Source organism: Zeugodacus cucurbitae, chromosome 6 (genome assembly GCF_028554725.1).
Source record: "Zeugodacus cucurbitae isolate PBARC_wt_2022May chromosome 6, idZeuCucr1.2, whole genome shotgun sequence".
In the NCBI taxonomy this organism is placed as follows: domain Eukaryota; kingdom Metazoa; phylum Arthropoda; class Insecta; order Diptera; family Tephritidae; genus Zeugodacus; species Zeugodacus cucurbitae.
The window spans coordinates 18,889,015-18,907,092 of NC_071671.1; the positions used below are offsets into that span (position 1 = coordinate 18,889,015).

At 33.0% G+C, this 18,078-nt stretch overlaps 1 protein-coding gene across 5 annotated transcripts in view; it reads right to left on the minus strand.

Moving 5' to 3' along the window:
* LOC105216826 (uncharacterized) overlaps positions 1 to 18,078 on the minus strand; it is a 128,713-nt gene that overhangs the window by 11,050 nt on the left and 99,585 nt on the right. For all 5 annotated transcript variants that reach the window (XM_011191514.3, XM_011191516.3, XM_011191515.3 and 2 more), the window contains exons 2-4: positions 10,906 to 11,919; positions 5,295 to 5,421; positions 1,021 to 1,141 (exon numbers count right to left, since the gene is read on the minus strand). In XM_011191514.3, the coding sequence (XP_011189816.2) occupies positions 1,021 to 1,141; positions 5,295 to 5,421; positions 10,906 to 11,760 (1,103 nt within the window). In that variant the 5' untranslated portion in view covers positions 11,761 to 11,919. The remainder of the gene's footprint in view (positions 1 to 1,020; positions 1,142 to 5,294; positions 5,422 to 10,905; positions 11,920 to 18,078) is intronic.

Genomic DNA, 18,078 nt, shown 5'->3' on the forward strand with positions numbered 1-18,078 from the left:
CTGGCTAGGTCATGTTGTCCGAATGGACGAAAACACTCCAGCCCTGAAAGTGTTCGATGCAGTACCCGCCGGAGGAAGCCGAGGAAGGGGAAGGCCTCCACTCCGTTGGAGGGACCAGGTGGAGAGCGACCTGGTTACACTTGGGATCTCCAACTGGCGCCGAACTGCGAAGGAGAGAGACAGGTGGCGCACTATCGTCGATTCGGCTATAACCGGCTAAACGGTTGCAACGCCAATCACATACATACAATTTACAATTTTTTATAATTGAATAAATAAAAGAGAATGCTTAAACTTTTTAATTTTTAATCAGATCTGCAAAATGTCGACATACTTCCTTCCTAACTTATTTTTTCTAGCTAAGATTATATAACAATCTATTTACGCACTTATAAAGTACAAAAAATAAGAGGATATGTAATACATTTCTATGCAGCGAATTTTTGTTTCGACGCCTACGTACGCCGCTGGTTACTTTAACTTCGCTCTAGGCTCCTAGCTCATCGTCAATAGCAGCGCTGGGCCACCATGCTTTAGTGGCTATTCGGTCGGCGTTTCGCTACTGGCTGGCAAGGAGTCGAGTGACAATGTACTAAGAAATAGTTGATGATGATGATGGTCGTCGTTAATGGCGGCCTAAAAGAAATATAGGGGGACATGGAAACATGTTTTGTGCTTTGGATAGCTTCATACGAATTTAATTAGGTCTTCGTTACGAATATATCACAAGAATGGGTTAAAACATATTTTGTAATTTAAAAACAAATATTTATTTACAAAAATAATGTTTTCATTTTTCATACCCGCAAAAGTTAGCTTTTTATGGAGAGCTTTTACAACGCGCGCACACGCAAGCATAAATTGCAAACAATTTCTTTAGATCTAAAATAAAAGCAAAAATTCATTGCCATATTTTGTTGTTGGGTCAATTGGCATATATGTGTTTTTATATATATACACTATAATTTCTTTTAGACACTAAGTATTTATATATCAAGGAATATTAAGTATATAACCTACCTTAGTACATCATCACGTTTCCGCTTTGTGGTGCTCATTTTACGCACCGGCTCCTCGCGAAAACTCGGCGAGTAGCGTTTTTCCAATTTTGCACCGCCCATAGTGGTTGCTTGCATCACGCCTATAAAAAATATGCACATGAAGAGAATTTTATGATTAGTTGTGAAACATTGATTTTGGTCCGTTAATTAAATCAATTTAATTAAACTAAAATATTTATATATATTTTTAGATTCACTTAACCTAAAAAAACGGACAAAATTGATATTCATACAAATGATTAATGTTATTTTATGCTGTTTTCTATTAGTAATTAGTAGAGAATAATGCTGAGGTAGCAAATATCACAAATGTGATGGCGTGTGAAATCGAGTGTTGAAGTATTATGTTTTAATGTTTATAATTTAAACACACACAATACACTGACATAGTAGTCGTTTGAGGGGAAGTACAAAATAATAATGAAAATATATATAAATGTATTTATAAATATGTAAGATATTAGATTTCGTAATGTTGACATAACTGAATATCAGTTGCAATTACTGTTGATACAATTTCTATTTCGACACAAAATCTTGATTTATTAATATTATTTAAAAAGAATTTTTAAACAAATATATGAATAATAACTTTTAATGAATTCATATTTTTCAAATCTTATGATTTGATACAATTTTTTTTTTTATACTCGTTATAAGCAATTTCTATTGGCACTACAGAAATCGATATACGATATACTTGAAAATTTTAATTTCAATAATTTGCAAACGCATTTGGATGGTAAAACAACAAAACAAAACATAAAAACAAAATAATATATTATATATAAGAATAAAACCCAAAATGTTAATGTAATTTAATTTAAAATATTATTTTTATTCGAATTAAAATGAAAAAGTTAAAGAAGAAATTGAATCCAGATATTCCAATCAAAAATTTTATGTTCAATTATATATAATAATAATTATTATTATAATTTAAAAGAGAAATGAGAAGTTATAAGCTCTTGAACAATTTTTGGAAACATACCGCACAGATTCTCTGAACTCAAATAATTAGTGACCTAATTAGTGATCTATCTCGTTTTAGTTTTTAAGAAGGATTTTACTATTATTGGTAAATTATTTATTTTATTTTAATTGAAGTATTTTTAATCAAATATTATCTACATAATTATTTCATTATATTTCGGGTTTACTATTTCCAGAAACGTTTAAGAGAATTTAAATTTTTGGAATATATAAATGATTTGAACATATCTAATCTTAAATATGCTTTCGGAGTGAAAACGTGTCGGAGCTTTTGTTAAATTATGTTGAAAATAGTTATAATTACAAAGGAGAAACTGCAGCGCGCTTTTTATAAAGAGATATTTATGTGGTCCCTACCTAAGGATAATCAATTCAATATAAAAACAAAATATATTCGAAAAAACAATGTCCGATTTGCAGCTATTTTTTAAAGATAAATTTCAAGCACACTTGGAGAAGTGGTGTAATTAAGTAATTCATTATGAAGCTTGGACTTTTTTTTTTGAAAAAAAAATCTTTATATTCATAACATATTAAAAAAAAAAATTCTTCTTTACCTAAACAAAATAAGTATTGTATTGTTTATGTTTATACTAATTTTTTTGGATATTAAAATCGATACACGTATTAATAAACGTTTTAAAGATCGGGATAAAATCTTTATACAAACCCTTCCGTAATGTAATCGTGATATACCCGTCGACTTCGTCTTCGTCATAGTCGTCGACTTATTGCATAATAAGCAAAAGCACGATTAGAGTCAGACTGATTTTGCTATGCAGAGTTATGTACATTTGTATGTATTTAAGAGGAGCGATGTGCTTTAATGTTACATATTGGTTTCAGTTTCTGTTTCATTTCGGTTTCTGTTTCTGTTTGTGGGGGTTGCCCGGAAGCGATCCTCAGTTTTCAGATTCATTGTTTTATTGTTTGTAGTTTACCTTGTACAACAACAAAACGCGGCCGATGGCGACGACATGCTTTCACTGAATCATAATATATAAATAAAGAAAAAAACACAACAACTTTGGTTTGCTCTTTGATACAAAAAAGAAAACAAGTTTTGAGGATATTACGCTACAACGAGTTTCCCGAGCCCCCAGCGGTTCCAGATGAGCCCAAAAAATGTAATGTATTCTCACGCGTTCGCATTCAATCACTCTCTCGCTATCTCTTGCTTGCACAAATCACTGCACAGTTTCAATGTTCATTGCTCTGCTGGCGCACACATTTTCTACGTATCTTCGAGCCATGCAACGAGGCTACACAGGTACGGGAAGTAAAAGCAGACCAAAAAAATCATTTCAACGTATATCCTCGTGTGCCGTAACGTACTCACACACACAGGCATCATTTTTTTGTTCAATAAATTTGGTGGCGAGAGTTGTAAGCACACAAGGATTTCAATAATAATACAGTGGGTAGATGTTCGTTTGTGAATAGAATAAATGAAGTAAAGTGGATAGTTAACTAGAATATGTGTGTGTAGGTATATATAACTTAATAAAAAATATTTAAATAAAGTTAAGGCCAAGAAGAGCTTTAAAATTTTAATATTTATTTAAATCAATAATTTTTAATTTCACTGAATGGAATTTAAAATTGTTTATTGCTTTGGCATAACTTTATTTATTTAATAACTTTATATTACTATTAAGTAATTAGAGTATATATCAAACGAAGTAAGTTTGTATATTTTTTACGATAATTTTTTCTATTCTTATCTTTTTATTGTTGCACTTACCCGTGAAGCACTTTTTACTGTTACTAAACTAATTATGCATCACTACGGAAAATTTTTAATTCACTTGAAACACGTAGTTTATTTTACAGACATTTTTACATACAGTTCAAACATACATTTGATCTGTAAATAGGAATACAAAAACAATTTAATGTTTATTGTTATAAAACAATTATTTAAAAATTGTAATTGTACGATTTACAGATTAAAAATGCCGAGTAACAATATTTACGAATACACAGGGTTTAGTGTGGTTTTTTAGCACAATTTAAATTGTGCCGTGTGTACAACGGGTAATTAAATTTGCACACAGCCACTAAGTGATCGACTTTCGATGATTTTCACCGCTAAGTAACATTTAATAATTTCGTAGAAAGAATATCAAATTCAAATCTAAAGCTTACCGGCTTAGATTTAAACCCTGTGCATTCTCTGAGTGTTAGATTAAATGTCTCTAAAACTTGTTACTTAAATACAAAGAAGCATGTAATCAATTCATAGTTTTTTTCTTTCAAATTTGTGTTTTATTGTGTATGCTTCATTTTTAATTTTATTTTAATAACAAATACATTTACATGATATTTGTCTATATCACTTTTTTAACGTATTTTTTATTGTTGTATTCAAGTCTTTATTATTATTTTGCACCATAAAAAGCGGGTTACATTTTTTTTATTAAATATTTAACTAACTACTTAAGTATAAAATCTAAATATAATTAAATGTTTACTTTTAATAAATATATTACTCGTATCACAGCTTATTGAAATGGAAATAATCGTAAGTTTATAAATTGATAACTTGAATGCATGTTATAAATCTATTTAAAACAGCCATATTTACAAATGTTTCCTGGTTTTCTTTAAAGTGCTAAAAGTAAACAAAAAAGGAATAGAAAAAAACATAAAAACACGCATAGAGATGAAGAGATGAGTGAAGAGCTGGTTAATGATTTCGATTTTATTGTACGATTTGTACTTCTTGTAGACAGTACTTGAGTATGAGGTGCTGAAAGGAGTTTACACGAGCAGACAAACATACGTGTATGTAAATGCAAAACTACGTAATGAGAAGCAATTCAATATGTTACTTGTAATTATAACTGTGCACGATTCAACGGTTATCGCGTAAAAGCATGGTAATTATGCGACATTATGCTTTGCGCGCATTATTTGTACAAGTCTAATTGCTTTGCATTTCATTTTAATTATTTCATTTTGTATTATTATTTTTTTTTTAATATAGACATATACCAAATATTTAAGTCTAAATTTTTTTAAATTCAATACATGAAATTATATTTGAATATTTCGTTTTTCCTCCCTTTATTTATTATATATGTATGTATAAAACATTAAATGATTTAAATGTATGCAATGTTGATAATAGATGTCAAACAAATTTCGAAAACATTTTTTTAGTTCTTACTTTTCTATTTTTCCTATCTTTTTATCTATATATTAACGAATGCAACTAATAAATGGCCGTCTGCTTACCTTTGTATTTGGGCACAAACTTCTGTACATCGTGCGGAATGTTTTGATAGAAGTCCAATTCACGCAAATTCAATGGCTTTATGACAGTGGATTGATTCAACAGTAGAAGACGTGTGTGACCACCGACCTGGAAAGTGGAGGTGAAATTGTGTATTTATTATTATGAAGTTCATATTGATGGTATGGTTTTATCGATTATGATAATTAATATAGATTTTAAATTAGTTATTTTAAATAAAGTGTAGCTATTAATAAATACTGAATACAAAAATTTAATAATTTTCGAAATCTATATACACATATGCATATATGTATATCTTGTTACAATATATTATGAAAAATATTTCCACAGTTGTTCATACTTGTACAACCTAATTATTTTTCATAATTAATATTAAGAGACTGCGCAAATTAACCGAAACATTCCACCCATATGACGTCAATTCAGAATTATTCCTTGCTGAAGATATGACATTTTTGTGCATTTAATGTATGAATTTACATAAATATTTACATATCTTATAAATATGAGTAATACTCATAGTACCACTTGGAGCAATTTGTCAAATATTTTAATAATCGTGTGAATAAGATGTTATCACATAATGGTAGACATAATACTATTAATTGTCAATCACTTAAACAATCAATTCTCATTATCAATTTTTTCTTGTATTGAAATAATTAATAATAAAGACAAAATAATAATAATTCAGATAAAAGTATATATATATATATATTTGGCGTAGGAACCGCTTTAAGCGATTATAGCCGAATCCACCAGAGCGCGCCACTCATTCCTCCTTTTTGCTTTTTGGCGCCAACTGGAAACACCAAGTGAAGCCAGGTCACTTTGCACTTGGTCTTTCCACCGGAGTGGAGGTCGTCCTCTTCCGCGGCTTCCTCCAGCGGGTACTGCATCGAATACTTTCAGAGCTGGAGTGTTTTCTTCCATCCGTACAACATGACCTAGCCAGCGTAGCCGCTGTCATTTTATTCGCTGAACTATGTCAATGTCGTCGTATAAACCGTACAGCTCATCGTTCCATCGTCTGCGGTATTCGCCGTTGCCAATGTTTAGAGGACCATAAATCTTGCGCAAAACCTTTCTCTCGAAAACCCCAAGAGTCGTCTCATCGGATGTTGTCATCGTCCACGCTTCAGCGCTATACATCAGGACGGGAATAATGAGCGACTTATAGAGTTTGATTTTTGTTCGTCGAGAGAGGACTTTACTTTTCAATTGCCTACTTAGTCCATAGTAGCATCTGTTGGCAAGAGTGATTCTGCGTTGGATTTCCAGGCTGACATTGTTATTGCTGTTAATGCTGGTTCCCAGATAAACGAAATTATCTACAACTTCAAAGTTATGACTGTCAACAGTGACGTGGGAGCCAAGACGCGAGTGCGCTGACTGTTTGTTTGATGACAGGAGATATTTCGTCTTGTCCTCATTCACCACCAGACCCATACGCTTCGCTTCTTTATCTAGTCTGGAAAACGCAGAACAAACGGCGCGGTTGTTGCTTCCGATGATATCAATATCATCGGCATACGCCAGGAGCTGTACACTCTTGTAGAAGATTGTACCCTCTCTATTTAGTTCTGCAGCTCGTATTATTTTTTCCAGCAATAGATTGAAGAAGTCGCACGATAGTGAGTCACCCTGTCTGAAGCCTCGTTTGGTATCGAACGGCTCGAAGAGGTCCTTCCCGATCCTGACGGAGCTTTTGGTGTTGCTCAACGTCAGCTTACATAGCCGTATTAGTTTTGCAGGGATACCAAATTCAGACATCGCGGCATAAAGGCAGCTCCTTTTCGTGCTATCGAAGGCAGCTTTAAAATCGATAAAAAGATGGTGAGTATCGATTCTTCTCTCTCGGGTCTTTTCCAAGATTTGGCGCATGGTGAATATCTGGTCCATTGTGGATTTTCCAGGTCTAAAGCCACACTGATAAGGTCCAATCAGTTCGTTGACGGTGGGCTTTAGTCTTTCACACAATACGCTCGACAAAACCTTATATGCGATATTGAGGAGACTTATACCACGGTAGTTGGCGCAGATTGTGGGGTCTCCCTTCTTATGGATTGGGCAGAGCACACTAAGATTCCAATCGTCAGGCATGCTTTCTTCCGACCATATTCTACAAAGAAGCTGATGCATGCACCTTATTAGTTCTTCGCCGCCGTATTTGAATAGCTCGGCCGGTAATCCATCGGCCCCCGCCGCTTTGTTGTTCTTCAAGCGGGTAATTGCTATTCGAATTTCTTCATGGCCATTGAGCAGGTCGGAGAAGTGTTCCCTCCATAATACCAGTGTGCTCTGGACATCCGTTACCAGATTACCTTCTCGGTCCCTACATGATAATGCTCCGGTCTTGAAACCTTCTGTTAATCGCCTCATCTTTTCATAAAATTTTCGATCATTACCCATGTCGGCGAGCTTTTCAAGCTTCTCATACTCACGCATTTCGGCCTCTTTTTTTTACGTCTGCAAATGCGTCTCGCTTCCCTCTTCAGTTCTCGATATCTATCCCACCCCGAACGTGTTGTGGTCGATCGCAACGTTGCGAGGTAGGCAGTCTGTTTTCTCTCCACTGCGGAACGACAATTCTCATCGTACCAACTGGTTTTTTGGCGTTGCCGGCTGCAGCGGTATGCAATGAGTTTAAGATGCCGTTCCACAGCTCCCTTATATCGAGATGCTGATGAGTGCTCTCAGAGAGCAGGAGTGCAAGTCGAGTAGAAAATCGTTCGGCTGTCGGTTGTGATTGCAGCTTTTCGACGTCGAACCATCCTTGTGTTTGTTGACGGGCGTTCTTTGCTGCACAGAGGCGAGTGCGTATCTTTGCTGCTACTAGATAATGGTCCGAGTCAATGTTTGGTCCTCGGAGCGTACGCACGTCTAAAACACTGGAGACATGTCTTCCGTCTATCACAACGTGATCGATTTGATTGCGCGTGTTTCGATCAGGGGATAGCCACGTTGCTTGATGAATTTTTTTATGCTGGAATCTGGTACTACAGACAACCATATTTCGGGCCCCAGCGAAGTCGATCAGCCTCAGGCCGTTTGGCGATGTTTCGTCATGGAGGCTGAATTTTCCGACTGTTGTGCCAAAGACACCTTCTTTACCCACCCTGGCGTTAAAATCGCCAAGAACGACTTTGACATCGTGGCGGGGGCAGCGTTCATAGGTGCGTTCTAGGCGCTCATAGAAAGCATCTTTGGTCACATCGTCCTTCTCTTCCGTTGGGGCGTGGGCGCAAATCAGCGATATGTTGAAGAGCCTCGCTTTGATGCGGATTGTGGCAAGACGTTCATCCACCGGGGTGAATGCCAGGACTCGGCGACGTAGTCTCTCTCCCACCACAAATCCAACACCGAATTTGCGCTCCTTTATATGGCCGCTGTAGTAGATGTCACAAGGACCCATCTTCTTCCGTCCTTGTCCCGTCCATCGCACTTCTTGGACGGCGGTGATGTCAGCCTTTAGTTGTATGAGGACATCAACCAGCTGGGCAGAGGCACCTTCCCAATTAAGAGTCCGGACATTCCAGGTGCATGCCCTCAAATCATGATCCTTAGTACGTTTGCAGGGGTCGTCATCAAAAGGGGGGTTTCTCATCCGAGGCTCGGTGTTTGTTTTCATTGGGGAGATTTTTTTATGTGGTGGGTCCCAAGCCCTACGCACAACCGCACAAGCGGGCTTCGCCTTCTCACTTTAGCTCGCCTCCAAACGGATGTCTGTTAGCTACCCAGGGGATACTTGGTCTAAAACCGGAAGTCGTGAGCTGCTTGAGTCATATGCAAAAGAATCGTTCCTGGCCACTCCCAAGTGAATGGCAATCAGAAACTTTCCTCACTTGCGTGAACTTCTACATATGATTTCTCTTTTTATAAAAATTAAAGAGATCAATTAATAATACAATTGTGATTGTTTTTTTCGTTAAAAAACATTAATTATGAAATCAGTGTCTTGCCTTTTGAGTGATAAAAAGCAGTTACCAATTATTTGTCTGCTATAAATATACTTTGATATGCAATTCAAGATTTTGTTTATTTCCTGTACTTTTATATTTCAAAAATAATATGTGTACATATGTCCATTCACTTTGGCTTAAACAATCAAATTTCACAACCAATTAAAAAAAAAACAAATGTAAATATTTTACAACGATTTTCAAGGTAATTGGCCTAAATATCTATTTATCAGGCTCATCAAAGGAATGCACATCTCTTTTGCTGCTTTGCTCTTTGCGTTCAATGACTTTTTAAAAAACAGAATATAACAAATATTCTGACTTATACCACACGTTTGTGCATACAATGTGCAGAGTAAATATTTTATCATACAACAAAAAGACCAAACGAACAACAAAGTGGCAGAAAAATGAGTGAACACGCGCTTAAACCTGTTACCAAATATAAATGTTTTAATATTCCGCTTTCTTATTTTATTTTATTTTCCATAAATATACACTGCTGTAAATACATTATCGATAAATCGATATACCAGGGTGCAATGAAATGAAATTGTGTAGCGAGATGACACAAATAAAAGGAGATTGCGCTATTACCTTTAAAATATTATATTTTATATTTTTTAAATTGAAAAATGAGTCAGATAATTTGACTTGCCCTATAAATATTTATATGTGTGTAAATATTTATAGCTCTCTATTTTTCCTTCACTGAGGTAATAATAAATTTTACGAAGTCGCTTGACCACAAATATTTTTTCTAATAATTCTATTATGTACATTAGATGGTTAAAAAATTTTTATTTAGAAACAATATCAAATATTAGACATATTTATAAATAATATTATTTTTAAACATTAAAAATATACATTTATTTTTAGTTCAATATAAACACTTCAGCATATTGAAAAACTCGTTCGGCTCAGGTGTGTACGCGCATTTTAACATGTTGCCACAAACAAAAACGAAAAACAAACTTTGAACTTGACCGATTTGGCCAATTCAACAGCTGTCTATTTCTTTCATCTTAAGTTTTCTTATTTTATTTTTGCAATATACGTACGTGATTTCTATTTATGAATAAATTTAGCGTCAAATAAAAGTGACTTATTTCTTTCGGTATAAAAATAAATATTTTGCAGACAGGAAATGTTTTCTTTTAAAAATAAAAACGATATTTCTATATAAACTTAGACAATGATTTTGGTTTATATTTACTTATTATACAATATTAAAAATAAAATTTACTTTTTTAAAAATTGTTGCTTTGCTTTGCACGATAATTCTCAATTGGCAAAGTTTATTGATCGATTTGCCAAAATGACGTAAGCTTCATAAAGTAATTAAGCATTATTTAAGGCATTTGAAGTTTTATGAGCAAGATAACAGCAATAATAAAAACAAAAAAATATATATTTTAATGTGGCTTTTAAAGTGTTTTTATCAATGAAATCAATCGTCAATATAAATGAGTGATGGACTCATGCATCAAATATAAATAACTGTGGGAACCCCTTGTTATCATAGCAAATTGTCAGATTTTTATATTTTTGTGTTTAAAATTAAATAAAATATATACCTATGAGTATGTATAAACAAAAATATTATCAATCACTGCACACCCACCTGATTGGAGAGCGGCTGCAGTGCGACTTCATCCTCACTTTCCAGCAGATCCTTACTCAGCTGTGGCTGCAGGAAATTATTCGCTGTTGCGGTTGATCCTCTGCTGCTGCTGTTATTACCACCAAATTCCGCTGGTGCAGTCGGCGTTGTAGGTGCATTCGTACAGCTGCCAACATTACCGGCACACGAATCGGAACGTTGACGACCCAAATACTGATGCAAAGCAGCTGTCGCCGAGGCAAGCGGATGTGCTTGTGTTGGCAACGATTGCTGCTGTTGTAACTGTTGGATAGGTTGTTGCTGCTGCTGCTGCAATTGCTGATAGCTGGCGGTTTTATCAAAAGCATCAATCACTGTCGATTTTATAGGGGTCGAACATTGACTATCCCCACTACGGCTGTTACTGCTCACAGACAATTGTTGTAAATTGGCTGTAACCAATGTGCTGCTCGCCACATGTTGCGGTGAGTTAGTTAATAAATGTTGCTGTTGCTGATGATGTTGTTGTACAACAGCTGTGAGTGTATTGCCGAGCAATAGTGTAGCATCTGGTGTGCCGCTGCCAAATTGTCTGGGCGATAGTTGACCTAATGTAGGTGCAATTTCGCCAATATGTTGTTGCTGTTGTTGTTGCAATTGTAATTGCAATTCAAGGCGTTGCTGCTCATTTTGCTGCTGTTGCACGTGTATTTGCTGTACATGTTGCTGCTGTTGTTGTTGTTGTTGATGGTGGTGGTGTTGGTGTTGGCTGTGGCTGTGGGCATGCAAATTGGTCTGTTGTATTGTTGGAACATGTTGATGATATGACGTACAGTCAGAATCTCCCATGCCCCAATCCCCCAAGAAATATACCATTCCCTTCGGCGTAAAACAGTGTAAATCCAGCTACTTTGGCGGTAACCGTAGCCAAAATGGAGTTGTTGTTCTTGCACAATTTGCTTGTTTTCAAATAAATTTTAAGGGTTTGTTTTGCAACAACCTCTCTTTCGCTTTTGTAAGTGGTTTATGTTGTATCTGCAATTAGAAAAGGAAGATCATTTATTATTAACGTGGACTAATCGTAAATATAAATTTATGATAATAAAATGCTCCAACAAAATAATTATTTAATCAGCAATCCTTTTTCATACTCCCTGGACACCGCCGCATAACATTAGCATAAGTTAATGCGCCTAAATATATGCTATGAATTTATCAAATTTATCCTTTACAAACTTCAAATTCATTCATATTATTAAAAATGCATACCCTGGCCTTGAGTTGAGCTCATAGTGAACGGTATCAGCTGTATAAACATTGCCTCAACCTCGTTGTCCATAACTATGCAACAACAACTAGATAAGTACAAGTGCACTTGCCAGCTTCCCAAGGATTTGTATCAAGTGCATGTGCACTAAAATAATGTCCTTCCTACCTGGCCAACAAAAACACACCCACCACCACTTAAACCTCAACATGCAGCTGTCAATACATACAACCAAATTTAATGCTGATGCCATTCAAGGTCGTTCACGAGAGTGTATTACAGTAAATAAACGTAACTGTCTATGTCAAAACACAGTATGGTGGCAATGTCAGTTATCTGTCAGTGTAGTGATAGTAAGTGAAAGTGATAAATATTAAACGTTGTGGGAAAACTCAATTTACTTATGTTAATGTGCACGTTGATAGCGAATAATAACAGTAAAAAAAGTATTTTACCTGGAAATAACAGTAAAATATTCATTACTAGCTCTAAAGACAATATTATGTTTGTGGCTTGTGGAAATTTAGGTCAAGGCACATTAACGGCGTCTAAAATGCATTTGTATGGAAATGAGTTACAAAAACAAAAAAAAAAAGAAATAAAAATTAAAAAGGTGAAAAATCGTTATCGTGTCTTTTATGAACGAAAAATAGTGAGAAATAGTGTTTATTACCATAGTTGGCTGTGAAAGTCATTATATTAAAGATAAAAAATAAATAGCGGCTTTTTACGTTTATTTTCAGCTTAAATCAGCTGATTTATTCAATTATTTAAAACCGTTTAAGTATCTTTTCTTAAACATTGTGTATATAAGAAAAAAAATAGAATAATAAAATAAAACTAATTAATTATAATTAATCAATTTTTTTAACAATATTTTTAAGAAATGAATAGATACAAATTACAAAAAATATATATAAAAACATAAAATTTCCTAAAAAACGGAAAGAACATAAAATAAAATAGTATGTAAAATATAAAGAAATGAATATGAATATGAAGCATATACATATACATATTATATTGCAACAAACTTTTTTTATTTTTTTCTCGTCATATGAAAAAAACAACTAAGCGACCAAAAGTATGCTTCATTATTTGTAACGATTAAGTCATTTCGATAGCATGAACAAAGCAAAAAAATACTAATTATACAATTTCCTTTTCTGTTGTTATGTCGGAAAATCAACCACATTGTTGTTGGCACACATGATGTAACTCGGCAAAGAAATTACGACCATAAAAATTAATGGTTTGTTGGAAATATAGCCACTGTGTTTCGTGATGATACACTCATGCATACACAAGTAGAGCTACATTAAGTGTACATAACGTAATAATTGTGTGGGAGCGTAGGTTCTAACTGTGCTGTTTTTTAACTGTTCAATGACTTTGTGCCGCGAGTTAACAAATGATAACGTCATGGCAGAGTTGTGTGAATAATTGTGAATATACTAGAAAGTTCATAAATATTTCACGCAATTCACATATTAAAATACATATAAACTATATGATGTTTAGAAAATGTAGTTAAATAAATATTTGTATCCCACTCTAATGATGTCAGGGTATTATATTGTTGGCATTGAACGCAGCACAAACTCTGAACCGTGAGTTGGATGTGCATATTAAAAACTAAAATAAAAAAATATGAAAAAATAATAATAATTAAAAAAAAAATTCATTAAAAAATATAAAAAATAAAATTATAAAAAATATGCACAATAATATAAGTACACTCATTTGATAGCAGCTAATGTGCGCAGCAATTGAGTTGTTGTCTAATGGCGACAATCTGCATAATCACAAAATTCCATTCATCATGCTAATTACGTCTAAATGAGTTCATTAGCACGGCATCTAAACATTAAATCGATGAGTTTTATTATTGGTGTTTAGATATGAATATACGATTGTGTTTTTGTCTCTCAATTGATAAGTAAATACAAAGATGAAACGAGAAAAAATGTATAAATAAATATTATTGATAGCAAAGGAATGAAGAAATGAAAAAAAAAAAATAAAAATAAAATAACAAAATAAAATGAAAATAAAATTGTTAGCGTTTTTTAATATAGGAAAATTTTAAATTTTCTTGATCCAATTTAAGAAGTAAATAAGTGATACAAAACAGAAACAACTTCAATTTATGGTATTGAATATTCTTGTTAACAACATTTCGTTAGTTAGACAGAACATTAGGATGACAATATAAATAATAATCGATGCCGTGCTATCGATATTTTTACTGTATTGTTAGAGTTTTATATACTCTAGATTTCAATCAGCTGTTATTAGTAAACTTTAACCTCAGCATCTTTTCATAATTGTCGTTCACTAGAATCTAAATATTACCTTATCTCTTAGGTGTGGGTAGCGAATGTATTGCCATAAGCTCTTAAGCCATAGCGTTTAATGTATTTACATGGAAATGCATATTAATATCCATATAAGAATTCATTATTCCAAACAGCACATATGTTTAAGTCATGTGTAAATTTGAACTTACAAAACGTGCCGTTATAACATTAACATTAACATGCGAAGCAACACGTCGCATTTTCACGCTAATACAGACAATTAATAATGATGACTATCGTGATAAGCGAAAAGGGATGCGCAATTTAAATTCAGTTCAGATAATTATATTTATTTTTTTTTTCAGGAAATTAAAATGTAAATATTAAATATTATGCAATAAATAACAGCAAATTTAAAATCACAATTCACACAAGGTGTTTCCCGTCAAAATGGCGCGTGGTAATTAGCCAACGGTCTTTCAACTTTTCGTTTATTAAAAAATGATTAATTTTAGTCAGCTTTAGCAATCATATTTCTGTTGCAATTATTTTTCAATTATATTATGATAACGGTATCAATAGTAGATAATGATTATATGAGCAAATAATTGTATTACAGTAGAATTGTTTTTTTTTTTTTAATATCAGACATTTTGTAGAGAATGTGACCTCATAATAAGCTAATGGCTTTTAGTAATAACCAAGAGCGTTGAGAGAACTTCAAAGTTAATAAACATTCCAAAAAAACGAGGTCAGTTTTGAGTAGTTCAGCAAGCAGATGCACGCAACTAAGGCCATTTTGGGGCAAGCCAAAATATCATAAGTTATTCACCGCGTACAATGCGAAATTCATACATATATGTATGTATATGTATTTACATATAAAGCACGCATTAAAATCTCCGAATCACATTAATTTCAATATCAAAGCAATTATTGAAATGCGTAATTTCCTCAAACGCAAATTTAATAAATACATACATACATATATACAACTATAAGCATACATACAAACACACAGATTTATCTAGTAGAGAAATACACGTTTGAAACGCCATTCAAAGTGACACTGCGTTGCAAATTTTGTTTTAGCATACATTAAACACCTTTCAATGTAATGCAAGTTACTGGGAAAGTGTCAACATTTCCATGTAATCCAATTTACAATAAATGAAAAACTCATTATTAGAGAGCTCAATGTAATTAAAGTACACTAAAATATGAATAGAAGTATTTCCCCAGTTATATAAATGGAAATCTAATGCGGAATTGCATGTGTAAAGATAACCAACTAATGACGCATTTTGCAGGCGATATAATAAATATATTTATGTGTATATAATATGTGGTTTCTAAATGTGACACACTTCTTATTTAACACACAGAAACCTCTCTACACTTGTGAGGCAAAGCCTAAAAAATAAGTTTGTGTCATTAAAATGAGTTAAATATTCGCAGTCGCTAATTACTTTTCGTTTTATAAGATTTAGGTTATCTGTCTGCTATTGTATGTGTTGACATACTTAGTTCTAATGATTATTTTAAAACTTGACTTATTTAAAATTCAGTATTCAAATTTACAGATACACATAAAAAATAAACATATACTAAATTCAAATAGAAATAATAAAGAAGAGTGAATAATATTATTCAGCAATAGTGTGAACACCTTATAATCAAACAACAGTCGGATGTTGCATTCGATAGTTATCGACTTCTGAAATGACTGATATTAAATGCATTTCCTTTATATTAATTCAAAATATTTTTTATAGTTTACGTGCATTGAAAAGATAGTGTTTTAAATAATGCTTGTAAAGTAAGTAAGGCTTCATTTTGGTTTTGCAACAGAAGCAAAGTCCATTTTAAGCGTGTGTCTAGCCACTATCTCTTTTGTTATATTGTAGCTATAGAAGTATGTGCATATGTATATATGTTACTATTTAATTTAATTTACTGAAAGATAATAGTATTGTCTGCGTTTAAACTCAAGCATTAATATGATTAGATTATTTATTAGAGTTCCGTTTATTGATAACCTTTTCGTGTGGAATTTACTAGTAGCAATTGATATCAATATTGACACTATATTTTCAGGAAGTAAAATGTATTTAACAAAAAATTAAATCATTACTCTTTTTGAAGAAACTATTCAATACAAAACCCAAAAAAAAGTCGATTTTATTTATCATTTTTAAAGATAATGTAATCTGATGACAACACCGATTTATCTATAGGTTGATGATAAGCTAATCTCTATAATTTTGTGTCAAGAAATTAATCAGTGATCTGATTATCAACTAACAATATAATACTGATTGAAGTGGTGTGTTTCAAAAGCTATATTTCTTTAAAAAACACTATATCATTAACGTTCACATAAAGTCTCAAACAGCAGATGTATAAGTACAATCAAATATAATTATTTATTTGGAAATTAATCTAATAGGTTTGAAAAAATTTCCAATTGCGGTTTGCATTAGTGTACATTAGCACAAATATTGTAAAATAGAGGATACAAAAATCGAAAGCTACATATGTGAAACAAAGCGGAAAGTAACAGCTGACATAGAAATAAAATTGGAAATTATGTGTGATGAAATCATGTGTAAAAACTAAAATAAATGCGTTTCAAACGCCAGAGGCAAATGGAGGTACAGAACATGAACAAAACTCATTTTCATGGAAGATGAGTACATGGTACACGAGAAATAAATCAAATAATAATATTTACAAACGCGAAAGCTGCAAATAAAAATAAAATTCGCAAAAAAAATCATACGAAGGAAACAAGTTGTAATTGTAAAAATAAAAAGATACAAAATTGGCACACCAAATTTATTCTCGTAATATTACAAATGAGCGAAACACAAGCACTTTAAAACATGCTTTACATATAAAAAGCGTTACACAAATGTAAAATAAAATCATAAGAACTAAATTTAGTAAAAAAGAGAAAAAGAGTTGTGTTTAAGCCTACAGGCAAAACAGGTCATCAAATGTAAACATGTTGATTGGCACGTTGGCTGATTTGTTAGTCGGCCAGACAATTTATAACCGCGACAGGCAACGCGACGCGCCACAACGGCTGACGGCCAGGTTGTAAGCAAAGTAGGTCAACAAAATGTGGTAGCTACGAGTAAGTATAACATGCTCCCCTCCTGGGAATTGAAAGCTGGTAATAAATTGGTGTGGGTTGTGTGGTAAATATACGCAGACACAGTATGTACACACGATATGCATACATTATATAAATAGGAGGTAAATATTAAACTTTTTAGTCATATTGGTAAACTGAGAACATTTATACATATGATTACGAACGTTATAGTTGTCTGCCGATATATTTAGAACTTGTTAGAATATATATGGTTACTTACACCTGGGTGTAAAGATAAATACAAATTAGAATTGTGCCGATAATGTTAATAATTCATTTCAATCGCTGACATTGTAAGAGAGAGTATGATGTATGTGTGAAAAAAAGATCGACAGGTTTAGTGCCTCTGAACGCATAAACAATGTATAACGTTATTTGCGATATGCACTCATTTAATGCTAAAAAAATTAACTATGCACTCAATATTTGTTCAATCAATTAACAAATGTTCTAAAAGCGTTTTTGAA